This window comes from Pagrus pagrus, assembly GCF_965226575.1.
Source record: "Pagrus pagrus genome assembly, chromosome: 11".
NCBI lineage: Eukaryota > Metazoa > Chordata > Actinopteri > Spariformes > Sparidae > Pagrus > Pagrus pagrus.
The window spans coordinates 13,460,190-13,475,876 of record NC_140195.1 but is presented as its reverse complement, the minus strand read 5'-3'; the positions used below and the strand labels follow the sequence as shown (position 1 = coordinate 13,475,876).

Below are 15,687 nucleotides of genomic sequence, written 5' to 3'. Positions count from 1 at the left end.
AAAATGGTAAATCTTCTACTGTATCACTACATAAATTACCATTAAGCATCGTTATACACCAAATAAGTTCATATTCATGTTTTATATCGTCTCCTGGGTATGCATGAACAAGTGTGTGTTCTCTTTTTTAGCAAACAAGTAAGTCACGGACAAATCAATGTACATTTTGTCATCCTAAATAGCAACATCACTTATGGTTTGGATCAATTAGACCCGTGACATGTTTAATTTGATGTTAGACCTCTTATAACAAACTGATATAAATCCAAACAAGCTTATTTAAGTGCTGCATTAAAGGAACTGTCAACATTAAATGAAAATCCATTCCACGTTTTACAGCTGTGGGGCCTCATTTATGAAAAGGACTTACAATCAATTTTAATCTTAAGAACAACTTAAACAGAAAAAACAGATAAGTAGTTATTTATAAAGTTTACTTTGGCGTGGAAATGATCTCGAAGCAAAGTCTAGACTTGACATGAGCGATTTTCCTGCTGGCAACGTCGGGGTACTGCAGTTTGGGATGATAATGTGTCCAAGCCAGTGGTGAACTTTGTATTAGCAGCGGCGACGCACTGTCAGCTTCTTAGTCCACTGAATAACACTTGTGACCTGGCTTCAATTTCCACAATCTCACCTTCCAATAAGTTTGATTTTGGTCCATCGCTATCCTTGAGTAAACCCTCATCCGTGCAGGCGTTAAATAACGGTAAATCACAAGACAGCTGGCGTCAATTTAAGGTGATTTGAGATTTTTAGAACTTGCTTAAGCGAAGATTTCTGGATTAGGGTTCACCCCAACTTTATTGGCTTACTGACACTAACGCCACTTCCAATATAAGTAAAATAATGATGAAAACAAGGTGTTTACTTGCGTGTAATAAGCACAAGAAACCTGCCGATGGAACAAGTGAAAAGTGTCTAACAAAAACAGTCCTACAAGCTGCCGCATTCACAGCCATCCATCCGTCTTCTCTAACTCAAATCTGTCTGACGCCAGCCGTCTGGCTGCTATTACCAGTCCATCCTATATGGTCATAAACTGGAGAGGAGAGCCCGGCCCTTAAAACGTATCAGTACATTACAGCTGTGTTTATATAGGAAAGCACAAAAGCACCACAAATTAGTGCCAATAATCCTGTTGTTTACAGCGTGACTGATCTAAATTGTTCACTCTTTATATTTCATTACCCACAATTGATTTTTTTCCCCCTCAATCCAGGGCTGATTTGTCAGAGACTGACAGTATCTGCTGTTGTTGTCTTTGGAGGAATATTCCTAAAGCCGAAATGTTTCTGGTGCAGAGCTGGGCAGGACTAAAAAAGAGGCTGTGGTGTGTGATGGCGTCGTGTTTCGGGGCAGAGGGGGGGGGGGGGGTTGTGGCTCTTATGACAGGCTAGAACAATAGCTGCAGCTTTACGCTCAGCTGTTGTTTTTAATGCCTCATGCCAGATGATGGACTGTGTAAATTTGGACATGCCACACAGCGCCTGCTCTCACTCGCCACTCAGATCCCCACAGCCCTGAAACTCACTCATGTGCTCCACAAGTCTGAGACCAACGTTTGAAAAACTCAAGCTGATTTCTGTAGCTTATCATTCAGACTTCATATTAATGATCGTCCAGTTACCTGCTGGAGGTCCAGGCCGCCCTGGGTGACTGAGTACATCGGGTGGGGTGCGAATTCTGACGCGTCGAACACCTACAAACACAAGAGAGAAGCGCAAAGGGAAAATATGCAGCTCATTACTGAAATATCTTCATGTTTAAAAAGTCCGGACAGTCATTATATTTGCCATGGGAGTGATGATTAGTGCGAGTAAATGTGTGCTTACCAGCTGGAACCGTCCACGGTCAATTTGATGTAAAAATAATGAATAAAACTTCCAATTTAATTTTTTTCCCTTTCGCTACAGATCAAATTCAGTCCGCGACGGCCCCTCGAGGCTGCATTTCTTGACACTTTAACACACCTAACAGGCTTATAGGCCATGACTCATCCGCAGACCCTTTCCCAATCCACTGCGTTTTCTCCACTGACAAATTAGACAAACATCCCTTATCACTGCGCAGCCTTCATTAAAGCCCCATCTCCCACTGACCGGGACCTCGCCCTGAGTTTAATTTGATAGTTTATTATGGGAAATATCAAAAACACAAAGCCATTCCATAAATTGACCAGAGTCTGAGGCAGCACAAACAGTGTCAGAACTGCTGACAGCTATGCACAGTATCTGGCTGCTGCTGAAGCCAGAGGAGACGGCAGGTCTCCCGTCTCAATCGCTAATCTTGAGTCTCTCTCCAGTATCTGTCCCTGCCCCCCCATCCCCCATCCCCCCACAAACACAAACACCCGATCCCCCACCAAGGAGCACCCACATGACCCACAATGAAATACAGAATCAATGGTTATATCTTCTCCAATGACCATTTGTTGTTTCATGTGAGACGGGAAGGTGAGTGTGTCAGTTAGAAATGCTCATCCAGTGGTTCTCAAACTTTTTTAGTAAGACAGTGTTGCTCTGTCCATCAGTCTTCACTTTGGTCCGCACTAAAATATCTCTACAACAGTAGACCATGTCAAAATGGAGGCCATTTTCCTCTGACGTTCAGGTCTTGAAGCTCAAATTGTGGGATAATGTTATGATGCTATGTTCAAGGTAGACAGTCGTATAAACTTTGGGAATCTGACAAATTATTACCATCTCACAGCTTCCCGAATTGATCAGCAACTGAAAAGATGATGGAAAGCAAACATTTGGTAGGAAATCGGGACATATTTCTATATTAAACAACATATGTTATAACCTGTAAACTAACGATAGCGTTCGACAACTTCCTAACTAACCTTACTGTTTGATTACATACATGGAGTTTCACTTCCAGGTTCAATGATTAATCGTGACGACATTCTCCTCATCGTCCGCTGTACTATGTGTTTAGTGCCAAATGCTATAGCATAGAAACGCGCTAAACTAACACGATGAACATTGTAACTGCTAAACATCTGTAGGCTAAGTTATCATGGTCACTGTGAGCACGTTAGCTTGATAACGTATGATACACTAACGCTGTGTTTACGGACTGCCGCGTAGAGCCTATAGCACGGCTGTAGTCCTGGTTTTGTCAAGTTGGATGTTATTCTTGAAAATATAACTAGAATATGAACTGCATGTATCCCTTCCCCTTTATATGAGTTTCTGATGTGCAAAATATGCAACCTAAATTTGCTCAAACTGTCACTGAACCCTCTTACTTGACGAACATCAACCCTTATTCTATTCATCTTACCCTCAACATGCTTGATAGCAGTTTTACTGTTTTTATTCAACTCCTGCCCATTCAAAGTCCACATTCCCCCCCCCGTCTGAACCTAACCCCTTGTAAAGCCTCTGACAGTAAACAGAGATTCATCGCAGTTTGAGAGCCACTGTTTCAGTGTATTATAGAAAAGCTTTTGTGATATCATAATCTCACCTGGTTCCCCGCGATGAGGACTGCAGCTGGTGAGGGGCTCGGTCGATAGGGGATGGTCGCACCCTTCGGTGGAGACTACGGAGTGAAAAATAGGACAATGAATCTTTATCGTGAATCTCACAGACATGAATAAACTTTACAGAGATACTCTGGAGTCAGAGAGTGCATCACTAAGTGCAAATGGTGTTGAACTCGGTGGTACATTAAGATACAATTAGAATTAATGATGATCTAAACTGCTAATGACACTGACATTATTCTCCTCTTGTTTTTTCTTTTGATAATATTAGTCGTTCTTTGAATAATTGAAGCAGTGTGGTGAGAGCTCTTTGTGGATAATAGCCCTGAGCTTCAGCTCGCATCGGGGCTGCAGGCTCTGCAGCGGTTTGCCCTCTGGATAAATCAAGCATCCGCTGACAAGGAGACATTTGAAGATAAAATTCTTCAAACGCCAATAAGAAAAGGAGATTATCCAGTGTACATGGCACTGTATATCTTATCAGTAACTGCAATGTTGATGATACTGTTTTTGGCTTTAAAATACAGAGCATCTTTTCTGCGGGAGCAGTCACAGCAATTTCTTTGTATAACTTTGCATAATTTAAATCTTGGAGCCAAAAGCAAGAAGCCGCTGGTACAGAATCCTAATGAAACTTGCAAGCCTTTGAAGAAGGCCCTGGAAAACTGGATCAAACTAGCAATTAGTCAGTCAGGTCCAGCTGCAACGCTAAAACAAAAAGGACTTGTGCACTTCCATGAACACACAGGGAGAAACTGTGCTTTGGGTTGTTTTGCTCTCATCTCCTATTCGATTTTCTCAAGAGAGCTGTTGTCTAAAGGTGGACAGATTTCGCTGCAGGCCAGTTTGTTTTCTGTTAGCAGCTTAGTGTCCTCTCAAATACTACTGAGCCCCGGCCTGAGAGCTGCACCTTCCGACTCCATCCGAGGTCTGGCCAGGCAGATTAAAGCACAGCAATCCAAAAGAATAAGCGTATTTTCTGGACATTTCCTACGTTAGGTGAAGACAATTGCCACAGAATCCACGATCAGCAGCACTCTGAATACGTAACTCTGTCATAGGCAGCATTACATAACGAAGAAGACCAACGCAGCCCGCTAAAAATGCATCAACTTCTGCTGCAGTGGAATAGACAATTAATGCACGCTGGTAGAAAAGAAACATGCATGTCAACAGTAATTATTTCCTGCACCTAGCTGCAGCAGCTGAGCTCTGACAAAATGTCAGCTAGGTGTGGGTGTGGGGAGCAGAGAGAGGAATAGTATGCTTCCTACCTCCAGGATTACTGTGCAGATGAGCTTGACACACTGGATTACGGAGTCCTGATTCCCAGATATCGTCACCCCTCGCTCAGTGGAGTTGGGCAGCAAATCCCCCGCCACCTGTATCTGAGCTCCAGTGCTCTGCAAATGATAGGGGTTTTAAAAAAAGATTAAGTTTGATGCCGCAGATAAGACAAGTCGTGATTACACCGGCATGGCTTCTTTCCGTGTCCTCCTGCCGGATTTGCTGACCTCATACAGTATTTTACCACCCGCCCTCAAAGAGCAGCATGCTTAACATCAAGTCCTGTCAGGTCAGAGATAAATGAAAAGTCGCCCATGGTCAGTAAATGTAATTCTTTAAGTTTTAGCAGATATGTTCCTAATATAGCATGCCTGCAGGGAAGAGAGAGTGCTTCTTAAGAATTATCTACATTTGCTGATGTCTGACAGACTGCAGGGTTTCTTTGAAGCGGTTGTTGAACCACGCACGTCACATCAAGATGTTTCTGTGAGTCAACCAAACTAACAGAGCAACTTTGGGTTATGAGCAAGACAAGAAAATCCCTCTAACCGCAGAAATCGACTGGATGCCATTACCGATGAAGGTAAAGGCTAAAATGAGAGAGACTCTATTTGTAGATCGGTACAGAGATAATGTTACAGTGTCAGACTTCTCTGGCAACAGATCTGATGAGTTTAATCCTAACGTTTCAACTGGGCCTCATCGTAGTCAGGAGTTTTTCCCTTTCAAAGTTGCCACTGCTGAGTCATACTGTGTTTTGTGTTAAGTGATCCGTTCGGGCTGCATTAGCCTCACGAATTTCCTGCCTTAATAGTCTAAATCCAATTTAAGTCAGGTGTCATGCTAAGTGCAGGCACCACCGCTTTCGTTTCTGACTAAAATATCTCAAACTGTTGGTTGGATTTGCATCCAATTCTGTACAGACATTCATGGTCTCCAGAGGAGGATTCCCTCCTCATGTATAATGTTTGCCATGTTCACCATCTCCAGAGGAGGGAACATGGCAAACATTATACATGCGAAACATCAGCATGTTAAGATTGTCATTGCGCACACGTTAGCATCCTGATTATATGTAAACTCTCCTTCTTGTCACTCACCTGTAGGCCTAACACAATTTGCATGTTATCATCTGTGGCAAATTATTCATACATTCATTATTTTAGGTCATTTTGTTGCTGTAAATGAATATAATCACCATATTTCTAAACTTATTATCAAAATATATGAACTCGCAGTGATTCTGAATAAGCACATCTACCTAAAATGTATGAGTGCAAGCAGGAGGCCTAAAAACATCAGAACTGTGGCACAGAAGAAATATCTCTCCCTTCCAGCTGCAGTTTCTTCCCCTCATCTCCAGGAGCAGATTTGTTCTCTACATATTTCAGTGCAGGACCAGCCTGTGAAGCGAAGGACGGGGAGGATGGAGTAGATTTGTGTTCTGGCTGCTCACCTCTCTGATCTCCTTTATCTTGGCCCCTCCCTTGCCGATGAGAGAGCCACACTGGCTGGCAGGGATAACCAGCCGCAGGGTGACTGGGGGCTTGGAGCTGATGGTGCCGTTGGCCACCAATGCAGTCAGGTCCTGGACGGAGATATGAGGAAAGAAGAAATGTGGTGAGAGTCAGCAGGAAGAGGGAAGAGAGTCCCAGAGGAAACGATCAGGCAGCAGGGGTCAAGGCGGAGACAAAAGCCACTGGAGGGTATTAACTCCAATCATGCCATTATGATGAGCAAAGTCATCATATCCCTGCTTGTTAGCAATAGCTCAAAATCCAAAACAATGACAAAGAAGTATTTACAACACAGCCAAGCTCAGTTTCTACCGCATCAACATGAACCGAACAACAGACAATGGGATCCAGACTGGAGGGGGCAGGTGGAGCCTTGGGTGGGCGGCAGACGGAGCAAAGAGCAGGACAGCATAATTAACCTCCAGCTCTTTCAGTATGAAGCCCGGTTCAGGGAGGGGTCTGAGAAGGTTGTTCAATCATTCATACGAGCTGCAATATTCTCCATGAAAGGGGAAATATCAATTGCAGCACCGCTCGAAAGCAAATCGTCCTTTGAGCCTTTAACTCAGCCGCATAAAACTGAGCCGGGGTACATTGTCCACATGTCCTTCCTGCTGTAGGGACACCGAACCCAGTCACCCTGAGATTTTTCTCTGGAGATCTTTTCAAAGCAACTGAATGAGTGGAGTTATATGAAAGATGTTAGCAGGAGTCAGATCCATGTGATGTGAGGTCACATAAACAGTAATTCACTTCTTTTTTTATTTGCTTACTTCTTTTTCTTGCAACATTTTGGGGTTAACACTTGTGTGTTTTCTTGCTGAGAGTTAGATGAATATATGAGGTGACAGCCAGTTAGCCGAGCTTAGAATAACAACTGAGGAAACAGACTTTACACAGACCTAAAAACTTTTCTTTAAAGCTCACTAATTAAGACATTATGTCTTGTTTGTTTGAGCTGCACAACAGGGTTGGGATGATAGAGGAAGTCATTTTAAAAAGGCCCTCCACTGGAAGGCACAGAGTTCATGGCATTTGTAACATGTGGGAGAGAAAATGAAAAGAAGTTTGTTGCTGCTCACTGCATTAACGTGACGGTGTCTCGACCTGGGTGATTTCAGTGTGTCAGAGCGACAGTGACAAACAGCGGTGACTAGAGCTGTGAGCTAACTCAGGCCTTAAAGCAACTCTGAGGGGACACGCTACCTAAAAGAACACATAGTACCCTCCACGCCCCGAACAACGAAGTCATCGTCCATCACGGAGTTTCATTGCGGACACTGTCTCCTCGCTACAGCTGCAGAGTTTATTCACAGATATGTGTCATCAGTCAGAAATGTTGACTGATATCACATTTAAAAGGTAAACAACTTCAAGGAAACAAAATGTAATGACACGATTCTTCGCGTATATAATACCAAGAACTCGGTGGAGTGAAGTTCAAAGGTTCCTTTACACGTGCAGCTAACAACATCTGATGATTTTAAAATCTATCTCTACGTATTTGTAAGTTTAGTCGCTTCAAGTATCTGGATCAAGAACCTCGATGACCTGATGGGTGTTTTTCTGTGCAGGTAGCAAACATCCTGTGTGTGCTCTGCTGTGGGTGGAGACTGAGCTTTAATTAATGAACAGTGTGCCTCTGTGAAGCTTTGAAATGTAAATACGCCGCGCTGTCTCTCTTCCCATCAGAGTTCAACCCACAACAAAATGTGTGACAGAATGCAAAGCATGCTGTTCGTTTTTGAACCACTTTTTTCTTTTTTCTAGCAAAGTCTAACTTGAGAAAGGACAGCGTGGATATGTAACTTCAAGGGATTTTACAATACCCCGTGATGTTTCCAGTAACTGTGAACTTTAAATTTGAAAAGCATATTCTGATGTGGCTCTTGTGCCTCTCTGCTCCGTGTCTATATTTAGTGAGGCGGATCAGCCACTCTGACGTCTCGTCTCATTAGAAGAGGGGCACGCAGCTCGTCTGTACAATCACAAGACTCTGGGCGTCATTTTCTTGATTTGATCTAAAAATATGACCCTCATCTTAACGACTGCGAACGTTCACATACTTCCCTTTGCCATCCGCGAAGCAAATTGGACGATATAAGCCAGGGCGTTACACGAGCGCTGCTCACATAAAAGAGTCGCTGGGCTTAAATCCCTAAAGCATATTGTATTGCTGGTGGGATAAGGACTCCGATACAGACAGATTATTCGGCTTTCATGCACGCTGTTTCTCGAACACCTGGGAACAAAATACATGTGTAGTTTCACGCTGTTGTGCATTTACTTTGTTACTGGGGTATTCTTTCAAGGCTATCAGATCACTTTGCATAAATGTGTGCTTTTGCTCTCATGTGGGTGAGAAAAAAAAAAAAAAAAAATCACCCATAAAACACACATGTGATCACCTGCCAAATGAAAGAACTGAGTGATCCTGCGCTCCTGTAATCATAAACTACTGAGACAGAAACAACCGCCAAGTCTACTTAGTGCTCACTGCCCAAGAATCAGATTATTCCCCCTTTGTTTTTAATTAAAGGCGTTAGACGTACAATAACTCAACTATTGTGGAAGTGGCTCGCAGCGGGTCAGCCAACACGTTGCCATGGAAACTCAAGAGTTTCAGGGTTGAAGAGAGGTGAGAGTGAAAGATCTTTAATGAATACTGCGCTGTGCTCGCAGCCAGCGTGTGTTTACTGAAGGCTGTCGACCTGCGCGGGGAGCACCTGTTTCCTTGCCAATGTCTGCTGTGATGCTAAATCAGAGCAAGGACAGCTCTTATTCCACCGTATTAATTAGCGCACTGCTGGACAGTCACCACGCTGATTAATAGCATACGGGACCTGTCATCTATATCTCATTAGCAGACGATGAGACGATACGCGAATCCTTCTCATTAACAGGTACAAATTAGCAACATTTCCCCAGTAAAGGGTTTAATGCATTCACGGGAAGCAGTGGAGAAACAAATGACAAGGTTACTGTACAACACGCGTCACGTCATGTCCGGTTACAATCGTCAAAATGGTTTTACAACAGCAGCTCGGTCCACTTCTCCCGATTTTTCATCCGCAGTGTAATCTTATCTGAAAGCGCATCAAGTGCTTTGAAACACAGCTGAATTTCTTTCCTTCCATCACTTCAGTTTAGAGAATAATCGATAGTGATGAAAGCACATTAGTGGTAATGTTGAGACGAAGCTCAGGAAATGATTTCTTCTAATAATGTGGTTAAATGGCGTCTTTTAGTTTGACTCCAACGAGACTCTGATAACTATCGAAACTCTGACTGGTTTCCTCTGTGAAACATTTTGTTACACACAAGAGTTATTACAGTTTTGGTATTTTTTTATTCTACTTTTTATTTGTTTTCAATTTTTGTTCCGTATTCAGTTTTCAAGTTTCCAGAGTGGTTTTTGCTGAGATTTAGTTCAGCTTTTATTATCTCCGCCAAAGGAGGTTGTGTTTTCACCCATGTCCGTTTGTTTATTTGTTGGTTTGTCAGCATGATAACACAAAATCCACTGAACAGGCGTCGACAAGACTTGGATGTCGGATGAGTCTCGGTCTTGAATAGACCCCGTTAACTTCTGGTGCGGATCTGGATAAAGAGACTTATCCGGGTCTCGCTGTCTTTAACATTGCGAGATTGTGATGGTTTGGGTTTTTGGTTAGTTGTTTCCTGTTTTATCTAGTAGATTAAATCCTTGTGGTCATATTTTACTTCCCACTTCTTGCCTTTGTCTTTTTTTCTGTGTACACCTGTGTCTCATTAGTTAATCATCTCTGTGTATTTAAGCCTGTGTTTTGTCCTCATTCTTTGTTGGTTGTTTGTGTCTCCTGTGTTCCTGTGCCTGTTCCCTGGTCCTCATGTGTCTTCTGTGCTCCCGCTTTGTTCTCCATGGCTTCTGGTTTGTTTTTCAGTTAAGTATTTCTCTAGTTTCTTTTTCGTTGGATGTTCCTTTGCCTGCCTTTTGCTGTTTGCATTGTGGACCTTGTATATCAACTCTTCATCAAAGCTCACTTTTTGTTATTTTACCTGCCTGCCTCGGTGTGTCTTGCATTTGGATCCCTTTTTGCAAAAGAAATGAGAGATAAGGTGTTTTTTTTTTAACATTTTTGCTAATTTCTCAGAAAATCATGACTGGGTCTTAATGAAAGGCATATTTAGGCTGGTATCTATAAATGAGTACTAATAGAATAGACCTAGATCTCATGAGCTTAAATTATGGTTAAGCAGTTATGAGTGGCTTAAAATTCAATGGGCCTTGGGGGAGGTATGGGCTCTACTGAGTGCCATTCCGGTTTCAGTATTAGTTTTAGTTGGTTTTATTATAATGTGGGATGATTGAAATGCTTTTTCACACCTAGTTTTAGTGTTTAGTTTAAATTAACTATAACAACCTTGCATAAGACACATACAATGACATTTGATCAGTCCTATGGACACTTTTATAATGGTTTATCATGGGAGATGGAGACATGGGTTGAATTCACTCATACAGTATGTGATGCCAATCAGTGGCATGCCTTCCAGTTGCAGTTACCTCCTCCAGTTTGTATGTGATCATGGTGAAAGCTCTGAAGACGCAGTCTGTGGAGCCGGTGATGGTGATGATCCTCTCTGGACAGGAGCCCTCTGAGATGTTGACCCGAGCGCTGCTCTGTGGGGAGAGAGATCATTGGGTTGATTAATGGCCAGCATTAACACAATAGTTTGACATTGGGTGAAATATGATTATTTAATTTCTTAAGATGAGAAGATTGATACACTCTCAAGCATGTCTGTTAAAAATGACGCTACAGCAGAGCCAGCAGTTCACCGAAAAATGAAAATTCAGTTATTATCTGCTCAGCCTCATACCGATAGTAGGTCTTGTTAAGTTTTGTAGTCCACAGGCCGTTTCCTCCTGCTTACGCTCTTTATGCTAAGCTATGCTAACCGGCTACTGGTCGTACCTTCATATTAACCGTACAAACATGAGAGTGGTATTGATCTTCTCATCTAACTCTTGGCAGGAGAGTAAACAAACATATTTCCCAAAACTCAAACTTCACTAAAACTATTCTCTCAATCTTCCTGTGGCGAGATTTCAAAATGTCAAGTTCAAATTGGCCACAGACACAGAAAGGTCAAGTGACATAAGGTAAAGGAGGTGAGACTAAAAGCTACACAGCTCATCTCTGTTTCAGACTGACAATCTAATAGAGCTTCTCCTCGGGGCATTGCCCTCAGACGATCAATCTCCTGCCCTCCTCTCCTCCATTTTGTGTCCTTGTACTTCCCTGAGTAAAAGTCACAGCGACAGGACAGTGCTGTGACCTCTGGGGCTTTTTCTCCACTCACTCCAGTGAGTCATGCTCCCACTGTAGCTGTAAGGCCTGGGGAGTGACTGTCAAGATGAGGCTCATACAGTCGGTAAGTAACAAAAGCCATAACTGGCTGGCTGGATGGATGAATGGATGGATGGCTACCACGGGTGAGTGGTTTATCCAGCAGCTCTGCAGGGCTGCATTGTCCCATGACCTCACTGTTCCTCTGTTTATCCTTCTGCCTCATAAAGCAAAACCTTAGCAGCACACAGAAAGAATCAAGTGTGCTGTCACAGTGTCAGCCTAATTACTTTTTAATACAAAGAGTTAACCAAGCGGCATGAGTTTGGCTGCACCCTTGAGATTTATTAAGAGCGAATTGAGGGGCAGACAGAGAAAAAGGAAGTTGTTTCAAGCAGGAAAAGGAATAGAAAAGGGATTTGGCGAGAGAGCAGCTACTGTAGAGGAGGAGTAGTGAGTGATGGAAAGAGAGAGAGAGAGGATTTAAATTGAAAAGGTGTCGTTATTGCCCAAAAGGCAATTTGAACAATGTACCTGTTCTGTATGCTTTTCAGACTCAAAGCTCCCAAACAGGCAGCGAGTACTGAGCCTATTAATACATACAGAAAGCCTGAGCAGCATTAGAGGCCTTCTGAGATTGAATTATGTTTTCTCTTGAGTGAACCAACAATGACAGAGAAAAAGCAGAGTCATCTAATAAAAAAAACAGGGAACAAAGTGTGCTTACACAGCCAGTCACGGAAATACAAACATATGTACGATCTGATATCACCCTGTTGATCTTGTTCCTAGAGCGTCATAATTAATGTTGCTCCGGGACCATCAACGCAGCTGACAGCTAGTTTTTATAATAATCAGAGAAAAAGACTAGAAAAACATGCACATGGGTGAAGTTATCCTTTCAAACGTGTGTTTACAGCGACAGGGAACTGAAAGGGGCAGAAGATGATAAGTCCAGTTGATCAACTTCGTCCTTTGGGGCAACTGTCGAAGTTTTATCCACTCAGAGTGCTTTTTTGACAAAGACCTTTTTGTTCAATAAAAGAGATCCATTTTGTTATCACAAACACAAGTCTCGTTCAAGGGACGAGACTTGTGTTTCTAGTTACAACACAAAGAGGTCTATCTCTATAGGAATCATTTACGTAATGCACTTTGAGCCATTGCAGCTGTGTCGCAGCTGCCAGCTGAGGCAATGTATTGGACCGATTCCAGATCTTTTTTTAGCTGTTTTTGTTGGAGTGAATCATTTACATGACAAAACATGTAAATATAGGGATAAGAGGGCCCAGGTTTAAAAATACCAGAAATTCCCCTGTAAGTTATTTAGGCACGATGACGTGCTCCAGCGTCAGACCTCTAAGTCGACACAATGATCAACATTAATTATGATGTTCCAGGAACAACACCAACACGGTGATATCAGATACACCACAAAACAATACCAGCAGATAGTACAAAGGCTGTGCAGAAAGTGAATCATGCTAACACTAATGCACATGATGAGACGTCTTCCTCTGAAAGCAACACTAAATGATGCACACTTTACCTCTTCTCGTATTCGTTTCACCGTCTCTCCTTTCTGGAAAAGAGAAGATGAAGGACAGCTTTAAAACAGAATCAAATGTGCTTCGGATTGAAAAGCATCACAGTGTCCTCGACCTCTAAGTGAAACCTTCCACTTCAAGCCACGAAAGTCTGATTGGAATTGAGCAGAACAAATCTCAGCTAGGGTTTCATTGTGCAGTCTATCGCAGTGGTATCCTTTGCACTGCAGATACATCAAATACATCTGTGCGTCTGAAGGAGATGTACACCTGCTGTAATGGCTGTACATGCAGTGTGTGTGAAGACCTCCTGCCAGGGACAAGAACATTTTGTCAGACTTGAGTCACACTGCAGCACATCCTCTGCTGGTTTTTAGATTGCTTCTTCTCCTTTTTTGGCTTAAGTCCATCTGAGCTGTCGCACCTCTGCTCACACGTTCACGAATCCACTCCATCCATCATCTCACACGCTGGGCTAACTTATGTTAGATTCTAGGAAAACGTATTATATATAGTCCAATGTGGCACTGGTGCCGGTCCTCTATTGATGATACAGAGATGAAAGAGATAGGAAGGGAAAAAGGGATTGGAGGGGCAAGTTATTAGCTCAAGCACCGCAGATCAAGTGCCTCTCTGTGCCGAGGTGTACGGTATGTGCCAAGCTCATCTCCCAATTTCTCTCCCTTTTTCTTTTCATTCTCTGTTTTGTCTCAGGTGTTTCGATTTCTGTGGAGCAGCGTCCATGGTGACATCTTTCTCCGCGGCACTCTTTATTTTCTCAACTCATTTATTTTTGTCTGTCCCTGTTCTTTCTTCTATTGACATCTCTTGTAGGTGTTGTATTACAAGGCGTGATTGTGGGAGCTGCAGAAGCAACATGGAGCAGCCAGGCCCTTCTTAACAGACACTTAAAGGGCTCACAAGGGGCCAACAGTAATATGTCTTTGGAGCTCAGTTTCAGCAGGAGGCTTGCAGTCAATGCACTAATGTTTCTGTGTGATGGATTACTGTGTTGCATTATGGGTGGTGGTGGTGGCGGCGGTGGACGCGGTGGCGCGGTCTTAAGAGGGTTGGTTTAAGGCAATTACATTTAGGATTTGAAACAACAATTGTTTGTTACAGGGCTTTGAGGGAATTTATTCTACAGTGGCTTATTATGGATCCACAAAAAAGGCATCGGTAAGCTGAGAATGATAGATGATAGCTGCTGGTTTACATGTGATTGGACACAGGCAGAGCATTTCAATACACTGACCTCATCTGATAAAGGAACATTGTGTTTCTTTGATTGATACATTTATATACATGTAGAAATATGTGTAGTCACATTCTCACTCCCAACTCGTCAAATATGGCAGTTTGGCAGTCTTTTTTTAATGTTGGAAGGAAGATGGGGCAAATAAGAGCTTTTTTTTAATCAGGTAGTTGATGATTGTCATATTATACATGTATGAACAAGAGTACCATGCTCGTATACTTATACTTAATGTCATGTATAAATAAGTAAAGGCTGATGATTTGCTATCATACTCCATTTTTTTTCTTAAATGACCCTCTACCCACCCCTGACACCGGTCTGACAAACAGTTCATATAGTATGACATATTATGACTTCAGGAATGTTATTAACGTTGCAGTTTGGTTTGTTTTAGGCTCCAAAACTACCTGGTTATGTTTAGGAAAAGGTCATACTTTGAGTTCAAATAACTACATATAGTCTCGTGACATCACATCACGTTAACCTATTACAGGAATTAAAAGCAACCACTGTTGACTCTTGGTCACAAACCGCAACAGAGCTCCAGTTCTCCAGACGTAAAGCCTTGTGAAAGACCCACCCAATCGCCCCATCCACCCCCAAAATATATGGCAGCAGCTTTAAAGGAGCGGGGCCACTAACCAGGCTGCTGCATTAGATGCGTTGGGAGTGAGAACAGGCTGGTGTAGTAGAATAAAAATTTGAATTCTCACCTTTCCTATGATGCTGCCGACCTCCTAAAATACAAGGAGATAAAAATAATTACAAACACTAAATACAATGTTTTAAAAAGAAAACACATTTCCAATCTTTGTAGAAATATTTCGTTATCTATCCATGCTGTAAATTTATGGTGTATACTTTATGAGGCTGGGACAAATCTTGTGCTCAAGAGAGCGCCGAGGGCTGCAGCATGCATGCATTCATTCATTCACGAACAATGTGAGCGGGAGGCTCGTATACCTTTCCATGCATGAGCAGTCGTAGTGTGAGGGTCACTCCCAAGCCCCCTTCTCCAAAGTCCTGCTCACAGTTCATAGTGATATGGGAGTGGCACGCAGGGAGACGCATGAACAAGGCTCATTCGCTGGTCACACAGTCAGACGAAGGCCAGCACTCGTTCTCTGGCTCTCCGAGGTCCTTCAGTGCTGCACTGAGAGAGGAAAACGATAAAATAAAATGTTAAGTATTTCAAAAAGTAACTTTCATTATCCACTGAACGTTATGAGCCACTATTAAAACTAATGGC

At 42.7% G+C, this 15,687-nt stretch overlaps 1 protein-coding gene across 2 annotated transcripts in view; it reads right to left on the bottom strand.

The window, feature by feature from the left end:
- LOC311264577 (poly(rC)-binding protein 4-like) overlaps positions 1-15,687 on the bottom strand; it is a 42,641-nt gene that overhangs the window by 8,230 nt on the left and 18,724 nt on the right. Inside the window, exons 3-11 of one of the 2 annotated variants that reach the window (XM_084365572.1) lie at positions 15,402-15,591; positions 15,152-15,175; positions 13,183-13,215; positions 10,847-10,963; positions 6,240-6,371; positions 4,771-4,899; positions 3,478-3,552; positions 2,703-2,732; positions 1,631-1,702 (exon numbers count right to left, since the gene is read on the bottom strand). In XM_084365572.1, coding sequence (XP_084221698.1) covers positions 1,631-1,702; positions 2,703-2,732; positions 3,478-3,552; positions 4,771-4,899; positions 6,240-6,371; positions 10,847-10,963; positions 13,183-13,215; positions 15,152-15,175; positions 15,402-15,509 — 720 coding nt within the window. In that variant the 5' untranslated portion in view covers positions 15,510-15,591. The remainder of the gene's footprint in view (positions 1-1,630; positions 1,703-2,702; positions 2,733-3,477; positions 3,553-4,770; positions 4,900-6,239; positions 6,372-10,846; positions 10,964-13,182; positions 13,216-15,151; positions 15,176-15,401; positions 15,592-15,687) is intronic. The other variant, XM_084365573.1, reaches the window with a different exon arrangement.